We start from the raw sequence: 16078 nt of genomic DNA, 5'->3' as shown, positions 1-16078 counted from the left end.
CTCCATTGTGTTTGTGTTTATTAGCTCATAATGTAATTCATTAACCTCTGGAATCTTTACCCCTGTGGCTTTTCACAATTAACACCCACTATTTTATCTTCTCCAGTGATAAAGACCAGTGTTAACAACTGTATCACACTGTAATGTTGCTTTAATATATTTCATAAAATAACCCTCAGGTCAACTCAAAAATGCACATTGGACATTCAGCTGAACAGTTAAAGCACTCCAGAGCGGTTTTTACAACATACAGTATTTGAATGATCTGGACACACATTTTTATGTACATATGTGTATAACAAAGCGAGGGTTACACACCATAAACATATCAGAAACAACACAAACAGATGCTTGCAGCAGTAATATATATTCCACTACGGAAGTTTCCGGTAACTCTATTTGCTTAGGGTCATGAGGTGCATGGCCTGACAGATATCTAACAGTTCATTCCTATGAACAGAAGGTCAGAGCTTCTTCTTTGAGCATTTGCTTATCTAGAACAATCCACAACATAACTGCTTTTCTCTCTTTTTTTCCCCCCGACTTGACTCTCTATGGCGCCATCTGCCTTTTGAGTCCCCAGGTAGACAGTCTGCATGATGGGGGTGGGGGCTGTGGGTGGGTCAATCTGCATATATGAGAAATCCAGAGAAGGTGCTATATTTGTTGGTGTTGCCCCCGTGGACTTTGCCCCCGTCCAGCTGAACAAACACCTCATCCCCCACGTCCAAATGCAGGATGACGCTGTTGGAAGCGTAGTCATAGTTCTGATCTGCATCCTGAGCGATGGCACTGGCCCTTACCTGAAACAGACACGACAGTCATGGGCTTACTGGTGAGCACTGGTACCTGCGAGGAGGGCACATAACTCACAGCACGGTTATAAAGAAGTGAAACAAGCCATGTAAGGCATTTTGCATCGAATCCCTTTGTACTTTCTCTTCTTTAAAGAACTTAGTTTGAAAAAAGTTGCAAAAGATTTTTTTTCCCTCACTGATAGCAGACTGAACTCTTGATGTAGTAAATTCAAAATGTAAGCCTAGGACACTTAATGAGGTTGATTACTCAATTAAGGGTGACGAGTGTGGACGGTTAGGGACTGCTCTCTGCCTGTTTTGCTTCCTGCCTTAACACCTTCTAATATGCATTTTTTTTATTGTATCTATATCTAGGCATGAGGCTGCTTCCTTAATTGTACCCATGTTGTACACTGTCCCTGGCTGGACTCGCATAATGGGCATTTAAATGCCAATTGCTATGTTGGGTGGAAAGACATGTAACAGCACAAAGATTTATGGCTTAACTGAGTGATATTTCCTTACTTTTACAAGGAAAAATACAGGATAGTCGTAATTGCCTCTACAGTTTCAGCAGACAGCGTTTAGATCATGCAGCAGAATTGTTTCCAAAGGCTGTCAATGTCTCCATTGTGAGAAGACTGTAAATCATACTGCAGACTTGGACAGATATTTATTATCCTACATCCCATAAAACACAGCTCTATAACCACATTTCTAGTCATCACTGAGATGGCGGTAAGGCAAACAGCTTTTCAAATAATAGACAAAAACAACAGACAATTATGCTGTAACACCAGACAGTAATGTTCTAGGTGTTCCGAACTTGCGTTCTTAAACTTGTCTGCTTTGGCTTTGCATGAAAGTGTAGGTTTTCAATATCCGTGTGACCTCCTTCTCCCCCCAAAAATAGATTAATTACAGCACAAAACTGGAACAGTGATTCAGCAAGTAAAGTCATCCTTAAACAATATTCCATTTGTCGCTGTATTTCAGATATCACTATAAATAGGAATGGTTCCCCTAAAACAATACAAATTAGACTCAAACCCTTAAATTGTTCCCTTTTCCTCTGAATGCATGATTGGATTTTTGAAAACCCTTGGACTTAAAAGGCAAGTCTCTCGGTTACTTTGTTCCGTTAAAGAGCACACGTCGACTTTCAGAAAAACCCTGTCCACACAGGCTGGGGGCTGGGGGCTGGGGGGGGGGGTGGTCTCAGCAAAGATACATTTCTCTGTGCATCTATAGCAGCAGGATTCACCGGAGCAGCGGCTAAAGCATCTTTATAGTAAATTCAGCTTCCTCCTGCTGGCAGCTGCTTGACCTGTTTACTCAGTAAAGTCGTCTGATATGGCAGTTTATTTATCATCACGAGATTAATAAAGATTTTATATTTTAATCATTTTTCCAGCGGGAAACGCCTTGGTCTTTTGCTGCCATTTAATGAGTTTCCCATTTAACAGAGAGCATATCTTAAAATGCCTCGCAGAGCTCGGTAAACGTTAAGCCCCCCCCCAGTGTCCTCCCCCCCGGGTCAGACTGTAATGTCACTGGTATTGAGGGCTGTCTGTCTGACACCCCCGCACCATGTAAATGAATGAGCTGAGACCGTGCTCCGTCACCCCGGCCCCAAGTGGGTCTCATCCCCCATATCGATTACTGCCATGTCTGCCACTGGGTGTGGATCCAGGATGAGGAGGGGGGGTGTAGGCAGGTTTGGGGAGGGGGCGGGGGGCTCTGCTAAGAGAATAGGAGCGTTGAAAGGAGCATGTGGCAGGGCATGCATGGTGTATTAGAGTAATTGGGAGGTTAAAGTAACCGAGTGCAAGACACAGGGCAAGGGATGGTGCACTGGAGTAATGGGGGGGGGGGGGGATTAGAGTAATGGAAAGGGGGCGGTGCACTGGAGTATTGGGGTGAATTAGAGTAATGCATGGGGGGTGGTGCACTGGAATAATGAGGGAGTGAATTACATTACTTGAAAGGGTGTGATGCACTGGAGTAAGGGGGGTGAATTAGAGTAATTGAAAGGAGGTGGTGCACCCTTTTTAAAGTGGGTGAATTGGAGTAATGGAAGGGGGTGGTTTATTGTAGTAATGAGGGGGTGAATTAGAGTAATGGAACCCTTGTGCACTGGAGTAATGTGGGTGAATTAGGGTAATGGATGCGTGGTGGTGCACTGGCGTAATGGGAGGGGGTGGACTCGAGTAATGGAAAAGGGGGAGGTGCACCGGAGTAATGGGGGTGAATTAGAGAAATCAAATGAGGGTGTGCACTGGAGTTATGGAAGTGAAATAGAATAATGGAAAAGGGGTGATGCACTGGAGTAATGAGGGGGTGAATTAGAGTAATGGACTGGGGTGGTGCACTGGAGTAATGGGATGAATCTGAGTAATGGATGGGGGTGGTGTACTGTAGTATTGGGGGAGGGGTGAATTCGAGTAATAGAAAGGGTGGGTGCATTAGAGTAAAGGTAACCCAGAATGCACTTGTTGCATTTAGCCCAGGAAGCCACGAATTTACATAATATTGACTGGCTCCGTGTGAGTAAATATGCAGTAGCATGCTGTGAGATGTGCATATCGACCCACACAAGGACATTGCTATATGTTTGTGCTTTCTTTCAGTTAACAGCAATCCCATACAAACAAATATCCTACACAAATGACATGCTGCTGTATTTCCCATCATGCACTGTTCATTAACACATTCAAGGCCTTATCCACTCACATCCTGAAACCTTATACTAACTTATAAAATCGCCTTTAGTACATGCTGCTAACAGGTGGCCACATTCACTAAAAATAATTATAATAAATCAATATAAAAATACTTTGTATACATATACACTACAAAAAATATATTTTTATGACAAAATTTGAAAATTGAAATTGTTTTGCCATTAATTACAAATCATCAGTGCTTAATTACAAGCTTGCAGGCATCTAAGGCAGTACATGCATGACCTTCACCATCACCAAAAGTGAAAAGTTATATTTTTATCACATTCACCACATCGGATTTTGTCCCATTTTCTTTCCTTGTTCCCAATTTAGTCATTCCTGTTTTTTTTTTTCCCCTGAACCTGCTGTCCACAATTCCCTGGGCCCCAAACGGTTCACACATCTTTCACTACGGTCACCCAGTGACTCACTCATGTGTGACCGGCTGCACAGGAGTCGAGCGGTCAGCCAAGCGAGCGGTCAACAGTCCGCGGTCACAGACAGCAGTCAACCCAAGCTCAAAGTCATGCTCCAGTCTGTGCTGCGAGAACCTGACCATGCTTTGGGTGGATGTTTTTATTGGGGAGGCCTTCCTGAAGTCCCCAGGTGAACGGCCTACTCGGAAACATGAGCACAATACAACCTCACTGGCTCCTGAACACTGGGCTCCTACAATTCAGGAAAATCATCATTGAGACTCATTTATGAAATTCAGTTTTGTGGTGAAGAATTGTATTTTTCTTCAGCAACTTTAAAGAATCTACTTAAAATGTCTTTAATCCTGAATTTCAGCTATAAAAGATTAAATTTAGCCCAAAGCTAATGTTGTGTTTAACGTGAGACAGGCATGACTACACGCCAGGCAGAGACCCACACGAGCAACAGACACTTAAAAGAACTTTGCGGCCGTTTTCTATATTTTCTCTATCGTTCGTTCTTGCAGCCATTTGTCCTTCATTCTCACTTCCAATTTCAGCAAGCATTTCTACTTTGGTTGTTCTGTCTGGAGACGGATGATTCATTAAATTAATGTTTATGTTCAATACCCATTTCCGGCCATTCTGTCCTCCAGTTTGTTACAACAGTTTGTCCTCCATTCTTTTTATTTTATTTTAATCCATTTCCAGTCAATGCATTTGCCTTAAACGGTCTACCAACCATTACAGTGTTCAGTATATTACTCTTCACCTTCCTTGTGCGCTTCCTGTATTAATCTGTGCAAATATTTGTCAGCCAATAACACAAACCCCCTCCACAACTCATACATCTGTGGTCATGGACCCGTACATCCATCTTCCTCTGAATTAGATGCAGGTCACGGCTGTGCATCGTCCGCGAGCCGTATCGGCAGGCCACGGCTACATGTGTCCCCGCCTGGCCTAAATCGGATTGATTAACAGCGTGAGCCCCCCCATCCCGCGGGATGCTCCCACCCCTGCTCTTGCTACAACAACGAACAGCCGCGATAATTGCTAACCTGCGTCGCCGGCGGGTCCGCCTAACGGCTCCCCCGTCTCAGTAACCTCACTGCCGGCAAAGAAATAGGGGCGACAAAATTCCGCAAATGAATAACACGAGGAAATGGAGGCACGGAGGAGATACTGCTGCACGTGAGACACTAGGTGTGGGACTCAATGTGTTTCCTACTCGGTGTGAAGTTATACTCTTCTTTGTTTATGAATCCGTTGCCAAACAGGTCACATTCTATTAATTCAATGCTACCAGAATAGTCGTTCCATAGGCAGCACATGACATGAGGCAGTAACATGCATTTAATAGAGGCATCTTTTACACTGTCATTCAGTGTTACTGCAAATAACAAGAACAAAGAATGCATGTGTGTCAGCAGTGTTGTAATTCAGCTGTTAGCGCGGGTTTCTAACGCCGTCACGTTTACTCAGCTTTTAATCCGGAGTCACTCTGATATGCTCGCTCCACTTCTGACGTTTATGAAATGAAAACAATCCAAAGCTGTCGACATGCGTTTGCGCTGACGGTCGCTGTCGGGGCCTTTATTCCCCACGCGGATTCCGGGCTTTTTGTCGGCGAGACGGTAAAGCCGCGTCTACAATGGTCCCCAGACGAATTCGACCTCCTTTAAGTTTTCTGGTTTATGCCAGTGAAAGTGAGTCTCTGGGATTATGGTCAACGGTGAAGGAGATTGATGTGGACGCAGGCGTGAGTCTCAAGCAAAACGCCACATCGACTTGATCTCCTGCTGGGGGTGAAGGTGGGGGTGGGCCCAAGGGAATGTTGGCAGGCTTGTTCTGCTTTTCATTGGGTGGGTGGGTGGGGGGGGGGGGCATTAACTGTGAGACAGGACCGGGGGAGCAGCTGTGGGACACTTATCATATAAGCAGAGATGTGTAGTGAGAAATGAGAGAGGAAGCAAAGCAACGAGACGGGGGGGGGGGGGGGGGGGGGTGGAGGGGTGGGGGGGAGTGGGATAACAAACTGATCAGGCACGTCTTTTTGTAAGGCCAGCCAGACGTGAGGATGTATGTAATCTTTTTTTTCTTTCTTTTTTTTAGTGATCCTCCTGCTCCCTTGGCAATAAAACTGACAGGATTCATTCACTGTGATATACAGTACTGACCTCTCACACAATGGAAATGTGGCTCTTAAACTTACCTATGGGACTTAGTGGGGGTTGGGGTGGGGGGTGGGGGGGGCTGGAGAGTGTGAGTCCATAAAGTATCTTCTATTCTTCAACGAAGAAGAAATATCATTTATATTAAGTGCAGTGGAGCAGGTGTGCCGTACTGAGCACCAGGCCCCTCCTCTCCTACAGGTCTGCCCCCCACTGAAATCTCACATTAATTGGGTTCTCTGTTCATTTGAGATTCCTCTCCATTGTCCCTGTTAATTGGGGCTGCTGCAGACGTGCTCCCGTGTAACGTCAAATTTCGACTGGCTACACACATGTGTCGACGAGGTACAATTTTGCACATTGAAAAGGTATGAAATTCAGACGGGTGGGCAAATTAATCTGTGCTCCCTCTGACACTCACAGTCGATGGAATGCTTGGAGTGTTACTCACGGCTGACTGGATCTATTTACAAAAATCAGGGGACAGTATGCCCGAATGTGGCAACTCCTTTCTTAGCAGACTGTCATGACGACGATGAAAACCTAACCATGTCCTTCAAGTTTGAAAAAGTATATACTTTCTCCAACCAAATGTGTGTCTGCAGTGCAGGCCCGCAGTGGCCACAAAGAGGACCCCCCCCCGCATAAATAACACGGATGACGGTCTTCATCAAATGTGTTCTGACATTTCTTAAGGCGCCCTGCAAGAAGAATACGACCTTTATGACATCTATGCAAAGGATGTGTGACGTCTAAAGAAAAACAAGCCAAGGAAGATGGGAATAGGGAGGCAGAGCTGTTCAGGAATGACAGAAGTCAGACGTGTGTTCTGAAGATGAGCTGACTGGTTGAAGGTGATCTGATGGGGTGGCCATAGGATGTTACTTCTGGAATATTTTCTGCATGTGTGAAGGTCTGAAGCCTTCACCATCCACCTGTGATCTTCTCGTTCCCAGCATACCAAGTGCTTTGATTGTCTCACTGCAGCAGAATTTGTTGCAAATATCATTTAAAGACCTTAAATACCCTGGTGAACATTGCCACGAGACAATAAAAAAAAATATGCCAACTGTTTGAAACCAGGTTCTCCTGGTGCCACAGAGTGAAATCCTGTTATTAATGACAGAGGGTACGAAAGGGAAACAAAGAAGTAGAATTGGCTGAACCTCAGCCCTTCATCCAAACGGTCTGCACATTGTCCCAGTACCTTCTCAGCATTGCCGAATCAATCATTCCCCAAAACAAGCTGGTGGCTTATTTAATTAATGAAGTCATCATGCCACAGTTGACCGTGTGGCTCATGCTGAAGAGACCTTGACTATGATACTACTTGCTAAAACCACAGTCGTTAAATGGTGCACATCATACTGCCAAACACTGCACAAAGTGGAATGAGGTTTCGCAGGCCTGAAAAACTCCTACCTGGGAGTTTAACCACTGGCCATTAAAAATCATTTAGAAGACATTCTAATTAGAAGGGTCTTTTCATCTGAGTCTGCCAGGGACAGAGCATTGTGTTGCCTTTGTGTCTCTGGCTTGTCTTTGTGGCTCAACTCCAAAAAGCATTATTGCCCAGTTTTTTAGTATTACTGAGTCACAGGATATTTCTAGCATTCTTGTTATTAGTAGAGTGAGTCTTATGCCTTTTATATGTTGTGGGACAGAGGCAAAGCACAGCATACTCTGGTCACTGGGAGACGAACAAGATGCAGCAGCAAATGGCTCAAATGACGCATTCGCTGCCTGAAGTGCACATGTGGAATAGACATGGCACTCAGGATAAACAAATGCAATATAGTGTGGGAAAGAAAGAAAGGAAGAAGGCAAAGATGGGACCACGGTCTTCTATCATGTGATGTGGTGCATCCTGGGACAGAGTGGATAAAGATGTCCTGCAACTGTGTTTCAACATGTGCACAGATCAAGGCTAATTTCTAATAGGAAATTCCGCTTCCTTGACCAGTGCCTTGTGGAAAATATCAACCAGGGCAATAAAATCTACAGATAACCCTGAGATTATAACGTCACATTTTTGAAACTGACGAGAAGCTGTAGAAAACTAACATTGCTTTCTCACCTTATCCATATATTACTCAGTTCCCTCCCATCCGTCTCATTTGTCTTGATCTCATTCAGCCATTCATGTCATTCTGTCTGTTGCTCCATCTCTCAACCCCCTGTCTTCTCTCCTCCATTAAGCTATCCATCTTCTCCTACTCCCTTGATCTCTCCCCCAGCCCCATCTTCATCCTGCTAAGCAGCATCCCTGATTCACCACGAGTTCTCTGCTCCCCTCCGCCAGAGAGCGTGAACTGTATGGTTGACTGACATTGAGTGTGAGGTCAATGCATTCATAAGAAATGACGGCTTGCATGAGACTTTGTAGGCAGCAAAAAATGCATCTTTTACACTGTACCATCCCAGATAGTTACTCGAGGCTTTTCGGTTGCACTGACTCATCATACTACATATTCAGGTCCCTCAGCACAAAAACACATCACCAACACATTTTTACTGACCAACTGACAGGTGTCATAGTAACACAGGATAGATAGTGAAAAAGTACAATTAATTGTGCATAGGTGGATCAAGATTGCTGGGAGATTCTACCAAAACATCAGGAGTGCGCAGTCAGGCACTGTGTGAGAACTTTCCAGAATCCAGATATGCCAATAAGAAATGAAGCAGAGGTGTTCGTCATTGTGTAAAAACACATTGACTGAGGTGCCCCCCTCCCGTGCCGGCCATGTTTGTCTGCCCATCTCTGGGGCCGCAATGCGGTTTCTGTCGATGATGTTTTTTTAATTGACGCGGGACAGTGGCCCTGATCCAGAGCCATTGTGTATTCATCGACGGCTTCGCTCCTCCTCATCGCCCAATCACATCTGCAAAGTGAGCCCACAGGACGGATTTCAAAGTGCGTGAATCGCGCTAAATTATTTAGCTGACTGAGAAGATAATTAACGGCGAATCGATGGACAAGCAAAGAGTAGTGGGGCGGAAGATCTCATCAAGACGCGATGAATGATTTAAAAGGTGGATCAGAATGGAATGACAATACAGGACTGTATGAAGGAGACCTGCCACTCTATGAAACCTGTAATATTCAGGTTACTTGTCATTTTCTGGTCTCTTATGTGGACAAACGAATTGCCACATCTTTATCAATTTAAAGGTTTTATTGTACGTCTGGGCCAAAAATCTGAAGGAATCACGTAAAATATCCTTAATACGCAAATCTTTGCACATAATTGCAACCTCATTTTAGAAAGACTTAGAATGATTCATTTGAATTAAATATTACTAATACAAGTCAATAATTCAGATCTCAGAGCTGCTCTGTGAAACACTAAAGTGTTAAAGTGCCCCCATCCATAACCTAATGAATTATGGGATTTGATTATTTGATTTGTTTTAATCAGAAAAGCAATGCTTGAACTGAGTGAAATTATCACCACATGATTTCGTTTTACCTGGATAGTTTTAGAATGTTTTCATTTGCAAAGGAAAATTGCACAAAGCTTGAGCCACAATTACATGATCAATTACCTAATTCTTTATGATTACTGAATGTTATGGTTTGACTCTGGTTTGTCCAGAGCAGTAAAATGCAGCCAAACAGAGACATCTGCTGTAGTTTTTTGCTGGTGAAGCGGAAGCACAGTGTCCGTCTGATGTCCACAGCCTCACAAATCTTCTCATTTTTACAGTCACAGGTTTTCAGACACATTTCAGGTCCATTTCAGACCTTTTCATCTGTGAACTTCATTAAGACTCACACATACTGCATGCTACGATGTCAGAAAGTGAACAGAATGAAGGCTAATTAAGAGAAGCACTTCCTTTCCCACTGCTCTCGATTAGCATTGCTGTGGAGAACGGTGACCCTGAGATTCAGCCGCTATCGGCATAAGCCAGCTGACAGCTCTGCTAGAAAGTCCAATATAAAGGTCTGAGGCACTGCAGTTGACCCCAATAACCTGATAGCACAGTGGTAGTTTGTGTAAGTAAACATGGATTAACTGACTCACTAAATGTCCTGTAAAGGCTTTTAGTCAAGTGATGCAATAAAGTAAAAACTCACAGCCCTGACTGGAGCATCTGAGTCCTTTAAGTCATTAGTAGTAATTATGAGGGATCTGAGTGGATCTGAGACCTTTAAATCAAGCCCCTTTGCAAACTGAGTTTTTTTTTCCAGATTCCTTGATCTATTATTATCCTCCAGCTGGATTTCATTCTCCAACATGCTCTGATTGGTCACATGGAAGCTGTCTTTACTTCCTGCTCCTATGTAATTGCTTCAGAATGAGAGATTCTCCGAGGACTGGAACCCAACTCTTAGTGCCGTGGTTCACTTCAGTGTGGGTACCACCCCGATCGCCTAGCTACCCGCCAGCTCCGTCACCAAGCCGACCGGGACGACCGCGTCGCCGTGCCCCTGACGACCAGGCTGTATTTTAAACGCGCCGTCTGGGATGTCTGCTCGCGTCGCAGCGCCGCTCTGTGTGCTTGAAGATTAAGTGCGGGCCAAGGTAACACTTCATCACTCCTGCTTCTGGGCCTTAATTCAGGCAGGTTTCTTTCGGGGTCATAAATGTAACTCAGGGAAAGACATAAACAACCATTAATGCTTTAGTGGGAGCAGCTGCCTGGAGCGTGTCCCATCTTATTGTTTCTTAATCTCATTCCTAAAGGACTCTATACTGTAAAGTGAGGAGGACTGGACCCCCTCAATCAGGTCACCTGTGTCTTTCACCATCATCATTACATTACTTGGTGCTTTTTCTTTGTTTGGTCTTTACACATCCAGACCCAAATGTCACGCCAGTAGTAGCCCATCCTTTGACCAAACGCCTCCTTTACTTCTGTCTGCTTTTACATCAAAAGGTCTCATTTTTCTGCACTCCCACCCTCTATTTTTGTTAAATCTATCTCCACTCCTGTTCCCACTCCTTTGTCACATGCTCCAGTCTACTGACCTGCCCAGATCAGGTCTCACACATCCCGATAGCTCATCCATCCCTTTTTGAAACCACTTGTCCTATTCAGGGTCTTAGAGGGTCGGGAGCCTATTCCAGAGGCTATGGGTGCAAGGCTGGGAACAACTCAGGACGGGGTGCCAACCCATACATTCTTCTTTATATTAATAGCTTCTATTTTTCTGATTCCTCCTGGTCGAGTCGACCTTCTCACACTTATTTGCAGATTTTATTCCCAGTTTTTCCTCTTTCTTGCATGTAGGTCTATATCTTTTCTAGAAGCAATTGTTCAAGAACTGGTGCAAGGTTTGCTAAATGACAGATTCCCTAAAAACACCAATCTCTCAACAGCTCCCTGTCTCTGACATTTTTGCTCTAAACCACAATCTCATCATGCATAGTTAATGCTGTGTTAATATCCAGAAACTAAGGCTTCGTTGCTTATCACCAGTTCACTAAATATCGAATTTCAACATTATAACAACATACCACTTAAAAAGATGTTATTCACTGATCTCAGTATAAGCACTTAAAAGAGCGAATATCAAACTGGCTGTACAAATTATATCATACAAATAATGTCCAGGAAGATCATATATCCATGGAAATATATGGCATAAATCAGTGAGTCCACACATTGTCTTGACAGGGAGAGACACAAGGATGGAAGGAGAGATAAATGGATGCCTTGCTTACACAGATGAGCCCCAGATAGACAAGGAGAGGACAGACACAAATAAAAGCAATGAGGAGACAGGGTGATAAAAAAGCTTAGGGTGATAAAGTAATTTGGCAAAAGTTGTGCTAACACAGAGCACAGATCAGGCACACAAAGACACGCACACAGTGATACACAAATGTGGTAATCTCGGCCTGACCTGCCCATTCTTCTTCAGATCCGCCCACATGCTGGTCCCATCGCCTCCTCTCATGAGAACGTGGTAGGTGAAGTAATAGATGCCAGGCAAAGGGCAGGTGAACTTGCCAGTGCTCGGCTCATAGTAGTTTCCTACATTGGTCACCACATCGTCAAACTTGAGCACCTCGCTGCCCTCGTGCTGCTTACGGAGACCTGCATAGAAAGCAATCTTTGGACTGTAGGAGGACACATAGCCGCCCGGCCCAGGCCCCGGGGGGCCCGGGGGACCGGGCTTACCCGGCTCTCCAGGGGGCCCTCGAGGGCCAGGGGGACCAGGAAGGCCGGGATTGCCGCGGAATCCAGACTTGCCTCTTCGTGCTGTGAAATCTGGAGGCGGCGGGGAAACGACGGCCAGCTCGTGGCCACTTTGGGCTGGGGTGAAAGGGTCACAGACCATCCTGCAGCTGCCCAGCATCTCATAATGGGTCCCCCCACCTCCAGCACCCCCCGTTTTAGTGCTGTGGACCAATAGCGGAATGGCGACTAATAGAACAAGCACCATAGCCACACCCACTGCCACTCCGATGACGCGCTTCCTGCGGCCCAGCCGAGTGGCAGCCAGCGTGAGGAAGTCCTCTTCCCCTTTGGAAGTAATGGTGCCGGCCAGCCTGAAGCAGGACACTCAGATGCCGGTGACTGAGGTGTGAAAAGAGTGCGGGATACAGAGATAACAAATTTGGCAGAGGCAGCGTATAGCGAGGAACGTGGAATGTGAAATTGTTTCTGAGGACCTGGCAAGACAGTATGTAATGGGGGAACCTGGAATGATGCAGGGAGAAAAGGAAAGGTGGGGGTCTTAGGGGGATAACACCATGGCAACAAAAGAGGGATGAAACATCAAGGAGTTAGAGGGGATTGAAATGGATGACAAACTAGGGAGAAGCAATTCTGTGCATAAATAAACTCAAGAGCGCAGCTCAATGAGTGGTGAAGTGGGTGACGGATTTGGCTTTTTCTGTTTTAGGTCAATCCAGAAGGTCAATGAAGGGGATCCCCTTGAGTTACCCAGATCCCATCTACGGGGATACCTGTGTCTCCCGCTTCTTTAACTCCCCAGTGTCCATTTTGCGGGCGGGAGAGGGATTAACCCTCCACTACAGTAAGCAGAATCACGGGTTTCTATTTCAAGCTTCCTCTCAAATTCTCTGGTGACTTTTTGTACCGTTTCACGCCACAGCAAAGGTCAGCGTAGCAGAAGGGAGCTCAGACCTTTGGAGTGACGTGCTTGGTGAGACGAAACCGTCACCAGTTACACCATAGTGACACGGTGTGACTGAAGAGCCCAGGCAGTCAGATAGCGGGCAGAAGATTTGGAAATGAATACTGGTCAGAACAGTAAGAGATTCTGTGGCTTCGGCTCTGTGGGGATTCAGGGTTTGCCAAGGATGCCTCTTTCTTCTGCTTTTATGATCACGTCCAGGGGAATGTGCTGGAAATCCCAGGAGGGCAGTAGCTGTATGGATGTGGGTGTGATGTGTCTGGGGGATGTCCTCACATAAGAAAGGGGCTCATTAGCAACTTCGTATCTCACGTGCCCACATCTGCCATCTACAAATGCACAGTGGAAATTCTAAGGGAGAAAAACAGAAGAGAAAATTATTTTATAGTTGACATGTACAGAAATTCTGGAATTCAGCTGTATAAGATAATCAAAAGCAACTTCTCTGTAGATTGCATTTTAAAGAAAATGTTATAACTTGTACAGCTACATTGCAGATTTAACTTAATGAATTAAACATATATACATTCACAATTAAATAATTTAAGAAATAGCTCTCGGATTACAGAAAGTTGCCTCATTAGAATACAAATATAATTCATGCAAATAATGAATGTAATAACTTAATATGAAATACCACACTTTCCTGCCCGTGTCTCTATTTATTATTATTATTATTATTATTATTATATAATATTGATGATGATGCAGGAGTAGTTTGTTTCTTAACATGCTTGATGCATCGAATAATATCATCCACTGTTTATTATTGTTAGTTTCATATATTTATTTATTTATTTTCTAGAACAATCATGACTGTTATAATAAAGCCGATAACTACGCTCCTATCTAAAGAAAACGCCCGAGAAAATTACTTTTTTTCTGAGCGGAAATAGACCAGCTATAACTTTCGGATGTGCTCAGAGTAACTCGGAAAATGGCACAAATTTTAACACCTTGTGAAATTCAGAAAAAGAGAAGGGTCTCTTACCTTTTCTCCTTCAGGATTCTGTCGGGAAAACGTGACATTTTGCGAGGTTTGGTGTAAGTGCTGTCCGGTCTGGGCAGAGACGTATGTGAGTTATTTAGTCGAGTTCAGTGTTTGATAAATGGATGAAATCGGTGAAATCGGTTCGCTTTCCCCGCAATCTCCGTCCACCTGCCGCCGCATTAAAGAGCAGGTAGCGCTTCTTCCACTAACAGCAGCCCCGTTAAGCAAACGCAAAACTGCGCTCCGGCTGCCGTCCCCCCTCAAAATCCTTTCTGTTTCGATTTTTCAACTACGGAAAAAATGGAAATGCACGAAGTTGGAAGACAGAACCGAAGCGCTCGGACTAACAGCCACAAAAAAAGACAAAACGCCAGTCCGTTAAACCTGCCCAGTAAAATCCTAAGCGAACCTTAAACAATCTGCATGACTTTGCCTTTACTACTCTGTTAAACGTTTGAGTTTTTATTTGAGATCTTTGTTCGGAGTGCAACAGTTTTCGCACTTGCCCGACACCTGTGAGATATGCGGCGCTCCTTCGCTCCTGCTCTTCCTTGGTTACCCCGCCCTCACGAACTGTCACCCTCCGGCACATTCTCCATCCCCCCCACCACCCATTTCATATCAAACATGCACCCCAGCATCTGTAATATCTTTCACGCTCTAAACTTTACAAAAAAAAATATAGTTGCCTTTAACGATTAAATTATTATTATTATTTTTGCTATACAGTGGGAGGGTCTAAATGTTATTAAAATGTGAGCTTTTTTTAAATAATTGTAGCCAATCCATCCGCAGTAAAGAGCAGTTTTATGATTTGCGGGAATGATTTGCTGACTGGATGGGGAGGAGTCGTTTAAACTCATAAATACAACCAGATCAAATGACCATTAAATGAATAACAGTCTTATTATTTCCCCAGGATTGGGTCAACACTCACATTAAGAGCCTTACCCATTCATAGAAATGGGTATTTACTGGGCTCCGACTCAGTGGAGTACTTACCAGTTTACACAGCTGAATATTTCACAGTAAAGTACTCATCTATTACCACTCCTGAATATTTACCAAATTCATTTCCAGTAAAACAGTGGATCTGTTCCTTTAACATATGCTGCCGGTATTCAGCGCTGCTATTTCTGCAAAGCTTTGTCAGTTGAAAGATGAAAAGATCTTTTATGTCTATTCATTTTTTTCCTACCACTGTAAACTGTAATCTTTACATTTTCATCTTCATCATTTACAATACATTTACATTACATTTTATACATCACTATTACAGATGAATGGACTAGAATTGGTACACACTTCGGGGGAACAGAAAGCAGTAGTAATTAGATTTGTGTCACTAAGAGGTCAAATTTGCCTCCGTAGACCCTCCACACGTTTAAGGAGAGATGGTTTAGTGCTGCGGCAGAATTAACTCTGAGAGAGTTCATTTCTGCATTCAGCGAGCCCAAATGAACTCTTTCAGAGTGGATTTAGACCCGTCACTTTTAATGTGAGAGGCGACAGCAGTCACAGCAAGCACTGGCATCTCCGTCTTAATGTCTGCTTGGTGTGCAAGCGCGCTGGGGGCCGTGCCTGTCCTTCACACCAGCCCCGTGCACAGATTTCCCCTGCGGGCGTCTGTCATTTCCTTTAGAGAAAATGCCAGGCAGAGACAGGTAATCCAGAGGAGGTGCTCTCTTACAAGGGAAAACAATGGTGTTTTGTCCAAGTTTTCCCTCAGGAGACACAATGAACAATGTATGTGCGAGTTGCATGACATCTTCCATTGAATCAATTAAGGGCCCAGAACTCCAGTCCAGTGGATACTGTCGGCACAGAGACCTGTTGACATGTGTGTCTCACGTGTCA

The 16078-nt window shown here is 44.4% G+C and overlaps 1 protein-coding gene across 1 annotated transcript; it reads right to left on the bottom strand.

Moving 5' to 3' along the window:
- Positions 1 to 200: 200 nt before the first annotated feature.
- On the bottom strand, positions 201 to 14801 carry c1ql4b (complement component 1, q subcomponent-like 4b). Its single transcript, XM_023831851.2, has 4 exons — positions 14735 to 14801; positions 14222 to 14510; positions 11971 to 13581; positions 201 to 803 (listed from the first exon to the last, which is right to left on the bottom strand). The coding sequence occupies exons 3-4, from the start codon at positions 12511 to 12513 to the stop codon at positions 624 to 626; spliced, it is 723 nt and encodes a 240-aa protein (XP_023687619.1). The 5' UTR covers positions 12514 to 13581; positions 14222 to 14510; positions 14735 to 14801; the 3' UTR covers positions 201 to 623.
- Positions 14802 to 16078: the final 1277 nt, after the last annotated feature.

The sequence above is a fragment of the Paramormyrops kingsleyae genome, chromosome 8 (assembly GCF_048594095.1).
Source record: "Paramormyrops kingsleyae isolate MSU_618 chromosome 8, PKINGS_0.4, whole genome shotgun sequence".
Lineage (NCBI taxonomy): Eukaryota > Metazoa > Chordata > Actinopteri > Osteoglossiformes > Mormyridae > Paramormyrops > Paramormyrops kingsleyae.
The sequence above is the reverse complement of the archived record's forward strand: the minus strand, read 5'-3'. Positions and strand labels throughout refer to the sequence as shown.

Excerpts from the sequence above, each read along its gene's own strand:
- c1ql4b (XM_023831851.2), bottom strand. The coding sequence starts at position 12,513 with ATGGTGCTTGTTCTATTAGTCGCCATTCCGCTATTGGTCCACAGCACT. Across the intron at positions 804-11,970 it reads ATCTGAAGAAGAATGGGCAG|GTAAGGGCCAGTGCCATCGC; the intron begins GTCAGGCCGAGA and ends TGTCTGTTTCAG.